The 19,629-nt window shown below is 34.6% G+C and overlaps 1 protein-coding gene across 1 annotated transcript; it reads right to left on the bottom strand.

Annotated features, from left to right (window-relative positions):
* Window positions 1–251: 251 nt before the first annotated feature.
* Window positions 252–18,966, bottom strand: LOC140451207 (uncharacterized). The gene is made up of 2 exons (XM_072544943.1): window positions 17,832–18,966; window positions 252–529 (listed from the first exon to the last, which is right to left on the bottom strand). Exons 1-2 carry the CDS (start codon window positions 18,964–18,966, stop codon window positions 252–254), a joined length of 1,413 nt encoding a protein of 470 aa, XP_072401044.1.
* Window positions 18,967–19,629: the final 663 nt, after the last annotated feature.

Below are 19,629 nucleotides of genomic sequence, written 5' to 3'. Positions count from 1 at the left end.
TCTATGGGTGAAGCGTGAAAAGCTCCGAGAACGATCCGAAGTGCAGCATTGTGGATTGTATCTAATGGTTTTAGGGTACTCTTGGTTGAGGAGGCATAAACAATTGAACCGTAATCGAGTTTGGATCTAATTAGTGTTTTATACAGAAGGAGTAGTGTAGAGAAGTCGGAACCCCAGAAACGATTTGATACGGTTTTAAGCAAATTGAGTCTTTTGTTGTATGTTAGCGCCAACTGTTGTATGTGCTTTTTTCAGGAAAGTTTTTGATCCAGCCACATACCAAGGAATTTTACGGAGTTTTGGAAGGGAATGATGCTGTTGTGAAGATAAAGGACTGGTGTAATGCATGATTTTTTCGTAAACACCATACCAGTTGTCTTTCTAACGGAGAATTCGAAGCCTGTACTAGCTGTCCATTCATCTAGTTGGGTTAAAAATGTCTGTACTATTCTGCACATAGATTCTTTTTGTGCTCCTTTAATGTATACCACTAAATCATAGAGGCATAGAGGCGAGCTTTGAGAGGTTTCTGTAATTTGTTTAATATGTTGTTTATGGCAACTAGAAATAGGGTAGGACTAAGTACTGAGCCTTGTGGGGTACCGTTTTCTGCAGTATAAAAATCAGAATAAACGTTATTAACTCTTACTTGGAAAGAAAAGTCTTTTAACAAATTTTCGATATAGGCGTGTGCTCCTCTAATGGCGGTGTCCTCTAATATTGGATGCGTGCAATTTTTTAATGATGTTGAATCTCCAACACGTATTAAAGGCTTTCTTTATATCGAAGAAAATAGCTATGCATATTTGATTCATTGCTAACGCTCCTTGGACATCACTTTGTGAGTCTACGATATTGTCCATTGCTGACCGATTACGTCTAAAGCCGTTTTGCTCTGGTAAGAAAAAATGAGATTTTTCCAGTGTCCACATAAGCCGGGCATTGACTATTTTCTCCATTAATTTAGCCATGGCACATGTTAGAGAGATGGGTCTGTATGATTCTGCTTCAGGAATACAACAGGAATATTGTCGGATCCTGGACTTGAGTTTTTCATATCTTGTAAGGAGTTATTTAGTTCTATAATAGTAAGAGGTTGAGATAGGGGGTTTTCGTGGGATTCTTCTAGAGACAAGATGGTGCGTTCTTTCTTTAGCTTGTAGTCCCTAAAATTAATGTCGTAGTTTTCGCTAGAGGAATGTTGTTCAAATGTGACGTGTCCTGGTTTTTTACATTTAAAGCAGACGTTTCCATCTTGTGAAAAGAATACTGTGTAGTTTGTGTTTTCGAATGTTATTGTTATGGCGCTTGGAATGGTTAAATTATAAGTACTAAAATATACTTGCCGTCTAAAGCTTAGAATATGGCTATAATCGGGAAGATTTGCACCGATTTTTAGAAATGTTATGGGAGAAACAAGGTTTAGACCGATTTTAAATAATTCTTTTTCAAGAATATTATGTGGAATGGTCGGGCATACGTTTGACATAACAATTCTTTTAGCAGGTGTTATGAGCCGTCTAGCTCTCAAAAAACTTCTCCTCGGATAGTGATTTGACCATGGTTATCTAGAAACTCATCTAGGATATTTTTGCTGGCAAGGTACATGCAGATTTGGTTGTTGGAAAGGCGGGAGGCGAAAATGATATTTTTTGGTAGAATTATATTACCAAGAGGAATTAGGTAGTCTTGAAGCGGAGTATTTTCAATTGCACTAAACACTAGTGCTTGTTCCTCGGAAGGAAAATTAAATTGATAAGTCACTGCTGAGTAGCTTTTTGGTACATTTTTTTTATATTGAGATGGTTCGGAATCAAGTTGTTATACTTTACTTATATCCATGCTTGCTTCGGTAAAATTATTTTAAAATGACAGGTGTTATCCGCAAGAGTGAGTGCGGCCCTGTCCCCTGATGGGAACCCAACCAGTTCTTATCAATTTAAACCTCAATTTAAAATTTCTTGGTTAATATAATATTATTGTTATATACAATAAAATGTTTGTTATTTGGAATAATCAAGTGAAAAATAATATCTCGTTGGTCACTTACTGCCTTTTTTATTGATATGCACAACTTTCACAAAATAAATTAGACTTTTTACTTGCACTTTTGTATAAATTACGATCATAACTAAAACACAGGTTAACTTGTGCTTAGTCAGGACCGGTCTTCAATTCACAGTAATTGTTAAACGTAAAGAACAGAGACACCCAATATTTATACGTTTTATTTTGATATCATGTTGGTATCATATATGTCAAAGAAAAATGAAATTGCTTTACTTCTTTCAACACTTCACGAAGGTGCTGATGTCGCCAAAATAAATGACAAACCCACTATAATAACTGATTATAATGGAACGAAAGACGAAGTGAATACATTTGACCAGAGGTGTTCGAATATGAATGCGAAAATGGCCTTTGTGGATCTTCTATAATATGATAAATATTTCAAGTATCAACTTGTATGTTATATACTACATATACTACTCTTAATTAAGAGTAACTCAACGGGCCATGGAGAGGTCCATGTTAAATATAAGCCTCAGAGACAAAATTCCTAACACCGAAATACGTCGAAGAACTAAAGTAACCGACATCATGGAAAAAATAGCGACATTGAGATGGCAATGGGTAGCACATGTAGCAAGACAAGACACCAACAGATGGTCTCATAAAGTGACATTCTGGAGACCTCGAGAAACAAAAAGAAGCGTGGGAAGACCCAAAAAGAGATGGATAGACGATATAACAGCTGTAGCTGGAAAGCAGTGGATGAGAATTGCAAAAGATAGGGAAGCGTGGAAACAATTGGAGGAGGCCTATGTCCAGCAATGGATGAATGAAGGCTGAAGAAGAAGAAGAAGAAGAAGACATATACTACAAACACATTAAAATCAAACAGAAAGTAGTATAATGTACAATATTTGCAATAAAATAATGTACATTGACTGTATTTATGTTTGTACCAGTTACTAAGACACACCATTTTTCTATTTCTTTTAATAAAAGTCTTTCATTACATTTGTATTTCTTTTCTAATTTTTTGTCGTAAAAATGACGAAAGTCTAGCTTAGCCGCCAATAAATAATAGTCCACCTTTCTAGGAATATTTGTTTACCAAGTATAATAATAATTATTCTTTAAAATAATTAGAACTATTTTATACTCACTGATGATAACAAATTTGTGCCTACAGTAAATATATCTGAAGCCCTAAGCTCAGGTTTTTCAAGAACCAAAGTAGCTATTAACATTTCCACCTGAAAATATTAAAAAAAAATTAATTAATTATACCGGGTGTGCCAAAAGAAGCGGTACGAACGAAAATTTCGCAAAATTTATACCTATTAAATTGAAAAACTGACAAACACGTTTTTTATATTTTTCAAAAATCTATAGAATGTTGAATATAATAATTTTTTATTACAGATTTAAATTTCTTATGTAAAAATAGGTAACTCTTTGTAGCATTTTCGTTTCATCCCGTATATAATAAAACATTGAAAAAGATTCTGAATCTTTTTGCGTCTTTGAGATTGGTAATGTAAACATTTTCGAGTCTGTTTATAATAATAATGATTGTTTTTTCGATTGATCTGCCTAGATATTTACGTTGAAAATAAATTATGTGAATCTCTCCCCTTAGGTTGGTGGGAAAATATATGCTAATAAGAGATTTATTTGGGAGGATGATATCACTACTCGATGAACCGGCTGCGAAAGCAGTTGATTTCATTGGTGAAGTCATGAAGAATTTTGTCATCGGAAATTCGTTAGTGTAGCAGTAAAAGAAAACTAATTGTGGTCTGAACGAGGAAATATTCTTTTTGGTTATATTTTTAAAAACCGGAAAATTTTTGTTTAGTTCGATGAGTTTTGGTTAGTAGGAGGTGATTTAATCTCGAAATGCTATTTGGCTGTTTTTGTAAAGTGATATAATCATCGGTTTGTTGCTGTATTTCATGTGAAGGGATCTAATAACAGTGTTTCTAAGGGATAAGTGGCCTACATGGTTTTGAGTGACAAATTATTTCGTCAGCCATCATTTTCTGTCTCCCATGGGTCGAATCCAGATCGTTAAAGTTGTGTGGGACAGTGCTTCCAAGGTAACAATTTTTTTAATAATTTAAAGAAAATAATTAGCCAGTGAAGAAAGTAGTTTTATAAAAATTTTCCAACTAAACATTTTTTGTTAATATAATATGATTTGCTTTCATGACAACTTAAAAAGTTTAAAAATAAATATCAGTTTTATGGATCAGCTGATTGTCATATTTTAGTTTTCTTTTAAATAATACTAACTTTTAACTTATAACCTGGAGAAGTTTGATATTTCATTTTGACATATGAGAGTCGGTAGGAGAGTCGGTCTGGCATTTGGTACATAATCAAAATTTTAAAGTTTGTTTTGTTAGGTACTGTTTCGTTAGAAGGCTAAACTCAATGTAAGTTTTGTTGATAGATTTTTATATTTTTAGTTGTAATAACTGTTTACGTGAAATAAAAATGAATATGTAATGTCTATTTAAACCAGGAGTTTAAAATTATTTCTTTAAAAAAATAATCAACCTCAAAATTTTTAGGAGAGAAAGACCTTTTTTTCTAAGTACAAAAGAGATTATTTTAAATAGCGTCCTATTTAGCGAATCGTCTTGTGTAATGTTGCCCAGGACATCTCTGTAAGTATTTTTTTTATTTCTGTTTTTAGTTAGTCCTCCCAATCCTCCCCAAATAGAGCAAATAGCGATTCGCAAACGTTTTAATTTATTTTCTTACCCTACCTTCAAGCCCAGTAATTGTTCATTCCCCACTTTTAACCCCTTATAAGTAAATAATTAATTGTTACATCTTACTTGAGACATTATTTCGAATTTTTAGTAGATGGCGCTATAATTGAAAAAATACGATTTAACCTTATCGATACCCCAGGAAAATTATAAAAACGGACTAATATTCCGAGAAACACACGTTTAAAAAAATCTTATCTTAGCTCATGTGCTCCCGGATTCATCAATTTTTGACGACGATTAAAAGTTTGAACTATCTTTTCGCTAGATTTGTATGATAATGTATTTAATGTTTAATGTTTTTAGTACTTAAATATACGTTGTACTTGAGTAAGATTGTATTAACGTAATACAGTTTTCAGTTATCTCTGTGTAAAAAACGAGATAAGTCAAACAAATATCGCTTTAAACATATTTTGTTCCCAAATACTCAGCAAAAAATGTTAATCCGTTTGGAAAAGTACATGAAAAAAAATTCAAGTATATTATCATTTTATGCAACTCTAAAAAAAACATTTTTTGTAAAATTTTAAATAGTGTTTTTCTCGTTTTTAAGTTTTGTGACTCGTCCCCCTTTTCACGCACAGCAGCGAATTATTCCAAGCTGATATGGACAGAAAAAATTTAGAAATGTAGTCGCCAACCCTCATTGTTGATTTTTTAATTAATATAGAAGAAATTTTTCATACAACTACTTAACTCTAGTACAAATTTGATTGTTGAAATAAATAATTATAAATATCGTAAATGTAAGTTTATTTTAATTACCTGATTAGCTTCAGTCCTGGATAGTTTGCTTATTGGAAATCGGTAAAGAAACGATATTAATTCATCACTCTGTAACAATCAAAAAAATATTAAGACAAATTTAGTCTAAAAATGTAAAAATATAATTGATTTTCTTATGTCTGGTAGATAATATCACAAAATTTTTATATTATTACTAATTAAAATTAATTGTGAATGCTATAATTAAGTTAACTTAGAAAATGAAGATAATTTACTTAAAGCTTTACATAAACATATTAAAAAAAAAGGATATGTATTGAGAAACTAAAATATAATAATCTGCTAATAAAGAAAAATATAGAAGAGGTATCAGATATATTAACAAAAACTGTACCGGGTGGTAAATAAGTCTATCTCTCGGATGTATATAAGAAACTATTCATGTTATAACTTTAGGAGAAAAAATGCCTTAGTAAAAGTGGTCAAGAGAAATCACTGGAAATAATTTTCAAGTTTCTGATTTCAAGTGTTAAGATTTTAACGAAATTAGTGTCATTAGAAAGAGTGTGGAAGAATTAATTTATATCTACTATAAAATAATTGCATTTAGTTTTAGTTGTCATATGTAGAATAGAAAAAATTAAAATTTGTTTTTCTTCAAAACGTTTAATGGAAACACCTATTTATTGTAAATTGTGTTGGAACTGGATTAAATTCGTAACAAAATGGCGCAAACCGTATGTTAATAACTTTTGTGGAACTCGAGATATGAATAAAATCGCATAAACATAAGTAAGTATAGTATTGACTCACCCCATATTATAAATTAAATTAAAAATAAGTCATTAGGTACTTTAAAATTTTTTCATAGCAGAAGAATCTTAATTTTAATACCTATTTTGACCATTGTTATTTAATTAAAAATAGTTTTTTCGAAACTAAGTAGGCTACGACAACGAATTTGACGGGGAGTTGATATTGTTTATTTATTGACAGAAGTCAAAACATTGTTAAGAAATGTTATATTATAATAATTCGAATTGAAGATTGCACTTTTGTCAATAGATATTAATATTGGTAATATTAGTAATTAATTATCAGTACTAATAATTCGTGATGAGTATATCAAATGCAGAATTGTATGATATGATTGGAGTTTATTTCGAATGTCACCAAAATGCCGGTAATCCATCCATCCAATGGCACTATAGCCCAAATCGAGCCTTGGCCTCCTTTAACAAGCTTCTCCAATCATTTAGATTTCCGCTGTTCTTTTCCATGAACGCGTTCCCAGGCAGTTCCTAGCATCGTCATCGACTTCCCGTTTTCCCATCTCTTTTTAGGTCTTCCAACAGGTTTTTTTCCCTGCATTCTTGCATTTAGTATTTTTCTGGGGATTCTATTCTTATGCATGCGGACCACGTGCCTTGCCCACCGTAATCTCTGCAGTTTAGTGTATTGTGCTAGAGTTGGTTCCCTATATTGCTCGTATATTTCTCTATTATACCTAATTCACCAGTTGTTGTTTTCTCTTGTTGGGCCCAGAATCCTACGTAATATTTTTCTTTTAAACATATCCAATGCATTGGCAGATTTCTGTGTCACCACTCATGTTTCACAACCATAACTTACTATGGGTCTGATTATTGTTTTATGGACCCGGAGTTTTGTTTTCCGGTATACGTCTCGCGATTTGAATATGTGGCCCATCGCGAAATAGGCTTTATTTGCTAGCATAAGCCTTCTATTTATTTACAGTTCTTCTTCATTGCTTACGACCAGATCTATTCCTAGGTATGTGAATATATTCACATGTTCTATATCGTCAATAAAGTGTTATTGGTCCGGTCTATTTGATCTGGTTTGTATGAGTAGTTTTGTTTTATTTGTATTTATTGCTAGCCCTACTGCTTCTGCACTCTGTTTCAACTCAACGTAGGTTTCTTCCGCTGCTATCACTGTTCTGATCATTATGTTTATATCATCTGCGCATACTGCTAGTTGGGTAGATTTGTTTGTATGATATTTCCGCTCACCGTCAACTAGTCTAATTACATATTCAAGAACAAGATGAAAGAGCGTTGGAGCCAGTCCGTCGCCTTGTTTTTGTCCTTGCGTTATCGTGAACGTGAAAGAGATTGTAAACGTCCATCTCATATTCCCATGCTTTGGCTAGTATTTGTTTAACTATAAATTGTTGGTCAATGGTAGATCTATTTTGCCTAAACCCTGCTTGATATTCCCTGATGATTTTTTCCGTGAGAGATTGGAGTCTTCGATTAATGATGTTTGTGAGTATCTTGTATCCCGAACAAAGTAAAGAGATGCCTCTATAATTCTGACATAACAGTTTGTCTATTTTTTATGAATAGGGCAGATTATACTTTTCTTTCATTGTTAAGGGATTTCTTCTTCTATCCATATCTCTCGTATTAGCTGGTACATCTGTTGTGTCAAATTCCTCCCCTCTTACTTGAGTAGTTCTGCCAGTATTTTATCTATTCCCGGTGCTTTATGGCTTTTTTGCATTTGGATTGCCGTTTGGAGCTCCTCTTCTCTAGCGTTTGGGGTCTAGTTAATTCATTTTCTTCTCCATCTTCCCCCAGTTCTTGTTGTTGTACCTCCTGCCGTGGCTGCTGTTGCCTCTGTTGTTGTAATGGTGGTTGTGTCTCTTTGTTTAGTAATTCCTTAAAATATGTCATCCAGGTTCTCTTAATTTTGTCCATATCGCTAATAATTTCACCCTACTTATTTTTGCATAGGCTAGAGATAAATTGGTATACACTACGTGTTTCGTTTTCCTTAAACTCCCTCTCTATGTTTAGTATCTGTTGGTTTTCGTACTTTCTCTTTTTCTGCCTGCACAATTTATCTGCTCTTCATCTTTTCTTCTCAAGTTCTGTTTTTCTTTCTCTAGTACGTCTGAGTATGTAATTGTTATGTGCTTCATTTCTTTTCTGTATACCTTGTTTGCATTCTTTACTGAACCACGTTTCTTCTCTCCGTTGTGTCTTTGTTCCTAGGACATATTTTGCTGTGTTGAGTATGATACTGCTTATGGTGTTCCATTGGTTTTCTATTGTGGGGTCTACTGTGGGGTCTTTCTTGTACCTCAGAGACTTTTAGGTTATATTTATAAGTTTAGTTTTTCTTGTTTTGTATATTTTTCCTTTACCTGTTGACTGATTTTTCATCTAAACCGTATCTGTACTAGCAGATGGTCTAAGTCACAGCTTACGCCACGTCTGCTTTGTACATCTAATATACTCGTCGCCATTCTTTTTTCAGCCAGTATATGGTCTATTTGATTGATTGTATTTCCGTTAGGTGATATCCAGGTGCCATTGTGTGTCCCGATGTGGGAAGCATGTCGAACTGATAATCATATTCTTTCTAGCTGCGAAATCTATTAGAAACTGACCATTGTAATTTGTGTCTCTATACAAACTATGTTGCCCTATTACCCCTATGTTCTCTTCTTTTCCTATCTTGGCGTTTTTGTCGCCTATCACCATTTTCATGTCATTTTTTGATATTTAATCATAGATTCGTTTTAGATCTTAATAAAAGGCTACTTTAGTGTCTTCTTCCTGTTCATTTTTGGGAAAGTGTACATTTATAAAGGTTATGTTAAAGAAATGCGTTTTTATCCTATGCTTGCAGATTCTTTCATTAATGGATTAAAAGTCTGTTATCAGGTGCTTCATTTTATTATCTACGATAAAGGCTACTCCATTTTTTTTATTTCCGTTATCTTTACCGCTATCCAGTATAGTATGTGTTTAAGTGTCCCGGATACGATAGTGTCGAAGGATCCTCTGTGTTCCTGGTCTATTTAGAGTTTTGACATTCCATGTTTCCAGCATAAATTCCATATTCCGTTGCCAAAGTCATCGTCCTGATATCCGTCCACTCCGATGCCTATCTGAAGGTTTCGTAGTAGTATTTTTCTACAGGAATAGGTTACTGGCCTATCGCCCAACCCCCTTTTCGGAGGACCATTTCTTTCTTCCTCGTCAGCTCTGACCCTATTGCCTCATGTATATATTCTGTAAGGAGACATTATGGTAAAGAATTGTTTGAAAAAAAGACAAGAAGATTAAGAGAAACTGGTAGTTTTTATCGTCCTTGTTTTAAACGACGTTGTAGAGGTATGACCGCAAATAATTCAATCAATATTCTTGCTTTAATTTAACAGAATACACATATAAGTAGTCGGCAGCTCTCTATAGAATTAAACATATCCAAAACTACTATTATAAGGATTTTAAAACATCACAGGCTGGTTTTTCATATTATAAAGTGAACGTTTAGGTCAGAAACTTGGAATTCCATCTAAACTTTAGATTTAGCTGTTACTTTATTATTCCAAAAAAAAACGGCAACACAGAGCTTTTATCCTTTTATCCGTTTCTTAAAAATACTTATGCACGTTTTATCTTGTGAAACAATTGTGGATTTTTCAAGATTTTTTGAGTTTTAGTAAATATAGTGGTTTCTTTTTTATCAATATTTTGTTGTTCTGTTTTTAGACTGCATCTTTTAGAATGCAAGGCTAGATTACTGCAATTGGATGTTAGGTCTGCTAGAAGAACAACCGCATATCATATCAAAGATTTTGTGGACAGATGAGGCTACGTTTAATAGTGAGGGTGGTGTTAATCTGCACAATATGCATTATTGGGCTAAAGAAAATCCGCACTGGATACATGAGGTGCAGACGAGTTCGAGATTATTTGTATGCAAGTTGTCCAAATAAATGGATTGAAAGCGGAAGTATATTTTCATGGCTAGCTAGACCTCCAGAAATAACATACCTGGACTTTTATTTGTCGAAAAGATTGAAGAACTTAGTATACCAAACTCTACCAACCACTCGAGACGACATGAAACAGCGCATTATAAACGCAATAAATAGTATATTAACAGATGAGATTTAAGCAGCTGTTTTGTCTACGCTTAAAAGATTACATCTTTGTGTGGACAACGATGGCAAACAATTTGAACATTTGATCTTTCACACATTTAATTTTAAGTTATAATAAAGGTTGAGTCAATAGTATACGTACTTATGTTTATGCCTTTTATTCATATCTCGAGTTCGACAAAAGCTATCAACATGCGGTTTGCGCCATTTGGTTACGAATTTAATTCAGTTCCATTATAATTTACAATAAATAGGTGTTTCGATTAAACATTTTGAAGAAAAACAAATTTTAATTTTTTCTATACGAAAGTACCCTCTACCCATGACAATTAAAACTAAATGCAATTGTTTTATAGTTGATGTAAATTAAATTATCCACACTCTTTCTAATGACACTAATTCCGTTACAATCGTTTGCTCCAAACCAAAGTTATAGGTATTTATCCACAAATACTTCTCCACTCTCCCCCACCCCTTTATTTGACAAAATAAAAAAAAAGTACTTGAACAACTTTGTACGGAATTTAGGCCTCTTTCTAGTTTACTTATTTAACACTCAGTATAATTGGGCATATTTCAGAAAAAAACTGGTTTTCAAATTTTTCTTCACAGAAAATATTCATCAATTCAGTTTTGTCAATACATCATATTCTCTATCTTTCCCCAATTCCATCCAACCTAAACTTTAAGTCTGACCCCTATACCTAATGTTTCTCATGATTCTTTTCAACACCTCTTAATTCAGAGTGGATTATTCGTCATCCACCCCCCCCCCCCCCAACTATTTAGTTCTCATTTTACTTATCCACACATCTTTTGGTTTCGAATCCAGCCTTCTGTAGTCTTTTCTCTTCTCATAATTAAAAAAACAACATCATAATTTTCTTTGTACTTAAATTTAACAGAACCACCCACAACTTTTCATTTTTACAGTTCTTGTTAAGATATGCCAATAGTCTATTTAGCTCATGAACTTATAACTTATTCTTTTATATTTCTAATGTTTCTAGTATTGCTCTGTAAGAGATAGTGCCTTTTCTTCTTAAGTTATATGTTGAGTACTATATGATCATCATATTGCAAAAACCACGTTCCAACCATTAATTTTGTTCATCTCATATATTTTTGAACATATCTTAAACAACAAACCAACTTCTTCCGTGTTACAAATTAGTTATTTACGTTCATGAGCTTGTAACTTAAAAGATTTACATTCACCAGGTACCAAATGTTGCTTTTTAACATGCAGGGCCTTCTATGCTTAAGTTATAAGATAATTTTTACATGAACATTAGATTACATAGGCTTTTATTCTATTCACTCAACACCACCTTCAAATATAAAATATATCAATTCCTATTTAACACATCAACAATAAATTTTCTAGAATCTAACTACCCACATGTCTATTTTTCGTTTTCCAGGTACCAAATATTAAAAAAACATAAGGGGCCTTATATTAGAATCTCTAATTTACTACTTGAAGACGTATGTATAGTTGGTTGCCTAGCAATACCCTTATACTTTTATCACCACATACAATAATTAATAAAACAAATTCCATCATGTTCTTAAAAATAAATTCAGGACAAATTAACAACTTCAAACAATAAGATTGATGGTTGCTACTGTTACATTATTTTAATTTTAACTTTTTCATTTTTAAATAGCGTTGGCTTCTGTCTTAATTGGACCAAACACATAAAGTTACACTTACTGTTTTTTTCGGACTTCCGTCCTAACTTGTCAAGATTGTCATTTCAATCAGTTGCTTTCATCAGGTCCTCGTAGACACATCGTCTCAGGACTAGCAACTTCACATGGAGTCATACGTCGCCATGTTACCAAATCCACTGGTAACTTTAACAACATAGAATTTTATCACAACATAATGTAATCTAAATTTAAAAAATAAATTTAATGGGTTTTTACCCACATATTTAGTGGCTCTATACATGTATACCCACCTAGTAAGTATTAACCACATTTTGTATTAACCTTGGTCAAAATTAAAATTTCACGTTCTTTTTAATTAAGTGGTTACATGCTTTTTAGGTGCACTGATGATGGAACATGGATTCCGAGAACTTTTTGTGATATAGCCCGATCGGGCTATATCACAAAAAGTGTGAATGAATAGGTGAGTAGAATTGAATAGTTTCTGATATATAGCCGAGAGATCGGCTTATTGGACCATCCGGTACTTAGCTAAAAAAATTAACTTAGCGAAATAAAAAAGCTAAATCTTACCACACCTTATTCCACACAAATGAATATATCAACGGATGACATTTTAATCAATTTATTATTTATTTAGCGTATGAATTTTAACAGTCCGATAAAGACATATTTATTTAAATACCAAAATAAAATAAAACTAAAAATTAACATCTAATTTACACAGCCATTCAATTGCTTTTGTGAAACATTGCGCAAAGTCCTGGAAGTTTCAGCGGTAGGCATAATTTGGGCAGACTAAAACACTAGGTAGTATATGGTCTGTCTAGGTGATCCACAATTACACTGTGCAAGCTCCCTGTGCACCTCAGCCTTGAGTTGGGTGGATATCTAGATATAGTCTGATTACATTGTTGGCATCTATCTTGTTGGCCATTACCAATGTAAATCATGAATTTTACCAATTTTTAGTACACTTCTGATTGGAGGATTTCTAAATCTCAGTCGCTGGTACTCTTTTGCTGTGAGTGGTATATCTTGATGGATTGGTAATTGTACATTGAATACAATTTTCTGGTACTTTCTCGCTAATGCTGCTCTACAGCGTAGATTTGGTTAAGCAATATTACTCAAATAGGGAGCCATCTTATTAGGGTTGATTTTATTGTTCCAGTGGTTATTCTCATAATTTGATTAAGGTAAATATCGATTTTGGTGGTATGTGCACTATTTGATCATATTGGTACACAATATTCTGTCACTTAAAGTACTAAAGCTATCGCAGACGTTCAAAATGTATTTACAGAAATGTTCTATCAAGTGTGATGCCTAGATATTTAGGATTGCTGTGTTTAATAGCTGTGTCATTGAGAATTACATTGAAAGTATCTGCCATAAATCAACTCGTTACTGCCCTTAGGGAGAAAGTCGCACTATAACCTAAAATATCCATTGTATCCCTTTCCTTGATATTTTTGGTTGTAATGGTTTATAAGTGTTTAGAATAGATCGCGATAACCAATTCCTTCAAGGAATTTTATTAAATCTAGGGGCTTTAGATAAATCCCTCCAATCTATCTCGTACGTTTCTTGGAGACAGATAGTGTGTACTGGGATTCCTTGGTGCGCAGAAAGTATATAGGAGTGAATTTTTAGAAGTCTCATTCTCTACTCTCATTCTCTACTCTCTCATTCTCTCTCAGTGCTAAAAATGTATGACGCTATAATGAGCCGGACATGAATTTCACAATTTTTAGCCATAACTCGAAACGTCATAATTCGTTCGCAGTTTTCATTTCAATTTAAATTGGCATAACCTGTTCGGCAATATATAAAGTTCATTGTAATGACAGTGGCGCCATCTGTCGAAAATTGATCGAACCAACTTAAAAACCTTCGTTGGCTCATGCAAAATAACTTTGTTGATCAAATGCATAGATTGCGATTCTATAAAGGACATACAGACAAAGATTCATTTATATATATATAGTTAATTTTATCGTCTTAATGTAATTCAATTTGGACTGTGGATGGTTCTTAAACAAGGAATTCTTTTTAGGAGTTCACACGGGACACCGACATCCACACTGCGAGTCTCTGAGTCTCTGAGTAAGACGTACCATTAATAATATCAAGGTATTTATAATATCTGAAAACACTAAGCAGTGATGCCAATTTATTGGACTATTAAAAGATCATAACACTTTATATAAAATGTGACTGTCTAATGTTTCTAATATATTTTAAATCGGTCAAGATACCGTGAATGTTTGGGGTAAAGAGCTAGTTCGCGTCCGTAGTAGAATACTACACGTGCACCCTGGGTAACACTAAATGAACTAGCATATATTGGCAGTCAAAAAATCTTTAGGATCTCCTGACCAAACAACACTTCCAACGAAAGATGATAAACAAAATAAACGGCCCTTGTGAGGACCGCACAACCAGACCAATCGGACATATAGTTCGAATTTGCCATATAAACATAAAAGGCATAAGCTATGCTAAAAGTAAAAGCCAGTTTTTATCAAAATTATTAGAAGATGACAACATTGACTTAGTTGCTATACAGGAAAACCACTGCGAAACAGAGGCGCAATTACAAAAAAAGGGGCTAAATACCGGGCTATGAACTATTAGGCGCAACTTACCACCTTACGGCACAGTCAGATATGTCAAAGAAAATATTGAAAATGCTTGGCTAATCTCTACTTCCACTGATGACTGTATTTATAATGTGGTCACAAAAATCGCTAGCCATCATGAATAGTGGAAGTACAAAAATAGTGATGCGAATGTAAATGCTTTAATAAAATGGTCAGAAGACGAACGCCTGTGCCTTTTGTTTGATGCCAAAGATCGACCAACGTTCAGATCCGTGGCATGTAGGCGGGAATACAATTCCGACATATGCTTCGTCTCGACCGACTAGGGACTAGTACCTCTAGAGACTTCACGAAGAGTTCTAACTAATTTCCCACACAGCCAACATCGACCAGTAATAATAGAAGTAGGGTCGCAAATCCCTTTAATTAGTTCTATCCCACGTGCAAGATGGAATTTTAAAAATGCCAACTGGATTGACTTCTTTGCGGATCTGGATAAATGCCTAAGGTAGATTACACCTAATATCAAAAACTACCACAGATTTGTTGGTGCCGTGCTAAGTGTAGCCAAAAAACACATACCAAGAGGCTATCGCAAAGAATATATCCCTGGCTGGTCGAAAAATAGCGTGGAATTATATCAAAGCTTTCTTGAAACTGGCGACCAAAAAATAGCGCATGAACTACTGTACAGCTTAGACGCCGCTACAAGCCAAAAGTGGAAAGAAACAGTAGAAAGTCTAAACTTCCAGAAATCAAGCAGACAGGCATGGTCATTATTAAGAAAATTAGGGAGTGGTATCCGTACAAAATGCCAAGAGGTAGCCGGTAAAGCAAGATGCCGTAGCATTACATATAGTAAAAACATCCAGGGCACCAAAGGATAAAGCACACACCATCTACGTAAAGAGGGAACCTAAAACTTTACAACATTCCCTCCCCTTCACCAGCGAAGACATATCAGAGGCTCTTAAAGACGTTAAGCCAGAAAAAGCACCAGGATTTGATAATATTCACCCTGAATTCCTAATAAATTGTGGCAAGTATACAAAAGTTTGTCTGGCTCGATTTTTTACAGACATCATGGAAACTGGAAATATTCCACAAGAACTAAAGCGCTCTAAGATAATAGCCATACTAAAGCCAGGCAAACCCGCCGACAACCTAAAAAACTACAGACCAATTGCGCTTCTCTCTGCCATCTACAAACTATTAGAGAGGCTTATATATAATAGAATCAGTACAGAACTGTTCCAGTTGATCCCAGTCGAATAAGCGGGTTTTCGACCAGAACGAAGCTGTGAGGACCAGGTAATGTCACTCACCACCTACATCGAAGCGGGTTTCCAAAGAAGACTTAAAACGTCAGCGGCATTTATTGATCTCTTGGCAGCTTACGATAGAGTATGGAGAGAGGGCGTTATATACAAAATTCTCCGTGCAATCCCCTGTAAACCAATAGTACGCCTAATATATAGCATATAGCATACCACAGGGGTCAGAGCTCTTTCCACTACTATTAAGCTTATACCTAGCAGATATGCCGGAAACACAATCAAGAAAGTTCGGATATGCCTATGACTGGCACTCACTATACGATGCGTAACACTAGAAATGTCTGAAGAAGTTCTGACGGCAGACTTATATATATATATATATATATATATATATATATATATATTGGGCAGATATTTTCGCAAGTGGAGATTTCAACCAAATGCATTCAAAACAGAAGTTAGTTGCTTTCACCTGCACAATAAACTTGCTGAAAAGGAAATCAACATACGGTTTGAAAATACCACACTTACCCACAACAAAACACCGAAGTACCTGGAAGTAACACTAGACAGAACGCTATCATTTAAAGGGCACTTAACAAAAACTGCCCAAAAGTTGAACTAACATTATACAGAAGCTCTGCGGCACCACCTAGGAAGCATGGGCTTCCAATCTCCGCTCTACTGCCTTAGCCCTTGTTTTCTCGACCGCTGAATATTGTGCTCTAGTTTGGCTATACAGTCCATACATAAAAAAGGTCGACACTTAGCTGCACAGCACTATGAGGATGATAGCTGATAAAATTAAATCAACTCCCACCCAATGACTTCCAGTATTAAGTCACATCCCATCTCCACATTTACGATGAGTTAACGCACTTACACGTGAATACAAAAAGATCATGAACAATATAAACCTGCCGATTCACCAAGATACCGAGGATGCACGAAATACCCGTCTCCGTTCTATAAAACCACCAATTATAACGGCAAGAATGATACATGAGGAGTTCAACATCACGAATGCATGGTTCCAAAAATGGAGCGCATGGCAAAATAACATACTCTGCATTATCTACAAGCCACCAAGTTTTGATCTTCCATGCAAAACATGGTCCACTTTAAATAGGATCTGAACCAGACATGGTAGATGTGCATACATGCTACATAAATGGGGAAAGCAATGTGACTATAAGGAGGACCAAACCATCGACCACAATATTAAAGAGGGTCCCTCAAGATCCTACAATGGTAGCCCTAAAGACTTCCCATTTGCAACTTCAGAGTCAATTGATTATATTAATACACTTGATGTTTGTTTTTTTTTAACTATTTGAAGTTTGTCATATCCCTATATTATTAGTGTTTGTAATTTTGTTCTAAATGTGTTGTAATTGCCATAAGATAAATAAATAAATAAATACCGTGAATGTTATACGCTTTTTAGATTGAAACCCATCTTTGATCAAGTTAACCTTGGAAACAATTGTAATCACTCAACTGATATTTTGCAATGTTAGTAACGTTTATAAAAGTCACACAGATTAGTTTCTATCATCTGTTTTTTTTTTTTTTTTTTTAATTTAAATTTACGTGTCTTGACAACTATGGTCATTGACACGGGAACAAACAAAATCGGTATTTACAATATATGATTAAGCTACAGTTTTGGTACTTTTACAAAATTCGTAAATATTTTATATTAAATTATATAATTTAGAGTCTCTTAAAAAAATAATCAAAGAGTTCATTGAACCAGGTGAACTAAGTATATCACTAAGGGTACCACTAATGTTATGCCGTCGTCGGGTGGAGCTGAAAGTACTGCATTCAAGTAGGATATGCTGTATGGAAAGCCGCGTGTTGTTGCAGCGTTCGCAGACTGGTGGATTTCCAGAACTCATGAGGTAACCATGCGTGAGACGAGTGTGTCCTATTCTTATTCGTCTGATTATGGCTTTGTCTCTTCTTTTTTGTATGGGAATTTGCAGTCGTCGAATTATTGGTTGTATTTGATGTAATTTGGATGTGCTTCTACTCCATTGATCTTGCCAATTTTCCAAGACTGATTGCCTGAAGAGATATTTTAGGTCCTGATGGAGCTGTATCCTTTCGACTGGATGATCAGGGCAATTAGCTTCTTTCGCCGCTTGGTCCGCTTTCTCGTTACCAATAACATCTACGTGCGAAGGAACCCAGATTATGGAGACTGAGGTGCCCGAAGTTAACAGCTGATGACAGTGAGCGTGTACCTTATTGACTATAGGGTGTTGTGATCTTAGGGTTTTTAGTGAATGTATCGATGACAGAGAGTCGGTGCATGTGGCTATACGTTTGCTGCTTTTTGGTGTGACTTCTAGCGCCTTGTTTATTCCATATAATTCCGCTGTATGTATACTGCAGATAGTAGGGAGGCGAAATGACGCTATTGTTTCATTTGTTGTAGTTACAGCACAGCTTGTACCATGTTCATCTTTACTGGCGTCTGTGTATAAGATTGTATCAAACTTATCCATGTCAATCATTTTGTTGAACTCTTGTCTAAACATACTAATGGGGGTTTCCTTTTTGTCGTATCTACATAGACTAATGTTAAAACTAGGCTGCTTTCTGGTCCAAGGCGGGGTATGAGGGATACAGATCGGGGTCATATGTGATAAATCTGTGTTGTTAATTAACTGGTGTAATTTGTAGTCAAATGGGTATACAGACCTAAGTTTTTCTGTTGGCTTTATTACTGTGTGTCTGGCAACAAGCTTGGCAGCTGGATTTGAGGGGTTGGCAGAGACCTTTGCAAAGTAATTCAGAAGTAGTCTTTGTCTCCTATAGGTCAGTGGAGGTTCATAGGCTTCAACATGAATGCTTTCAGATGGGCTAGATCTAAAAGCACCAAGACAAATACGAAGAGATGTGTTCTGAACGACGTTAAGAGAATTTAAGAGAGACTTGCATGCAGACATATAGAGTATGCTACCGTAATCAAGTTTGGACCTAATTAGGGCTTGGTAAATTCTGAGTAATACTTTCTCTTCAGAGCCCCAGTGATAGTGAGCAAGAGATTTAATTATGTTTATTCTTTTTAAACAATTAGCTTTAGTGGTTTGTATATGATTTCTCCAAGACAGTCTTTTATTAAACTACATACCTAAGATTTTATGGTTATCTACTACACGAAGCGGAGTTCCATGCAGTTGTAAATTAGGTTGAGGAGACCTGTATTTTTTACTAAACTGGATTACTACAGATTTAGGTGGTGAAAATTTGAATCCTGTACTTTCTGACCAATTGGTTATAGACTCTAGGGTGTTTTGGAGTAACGCGCATGTACTGGATGTGGTCCTACCTTGACAAAATAGAATGATATCATCAGCGTAAATAGCGTGTTGAACTGGTGCTTTTATCGTAGAGCATATGTCGTTAATACAGATTAAGAATAGTGTGGTGCTAAGTATACAACCTTGAGGTAGTCCATTCTCTACAGCTTGTGGTGCAGACATTTTACCATTTGCAGACACTTGGAACGTTCTATCCGTTAAAAAATTATTAATAAATGTTGTTATATTACCTTCTAATTTGAGGTCACTAAGTTTTGCAAGAATTATTGATTTTGAAGTGGTATCGAA

The sequence above is a fragment of the Diabrotica undecimpunctata genome, chromosome 9 (assembly GCF_040954645.1).
Source record: "Diabrotica undecimpunctata isolate CICGRU chromosome 9, icDiaUnde3, whole genome shotgun sequence".
NCBI lineage: Eukaryota > Metazoa > Arthropoda > Insecta > Coleoptera > Chrysomelidae > Diabrotica > Diabrotica undecimpunctata.
The sequence above is the reverse complement of the archived record's forward strand: the minus strand, read 5'-3'. Positions and strand labels throughout refer to the sequence as shown.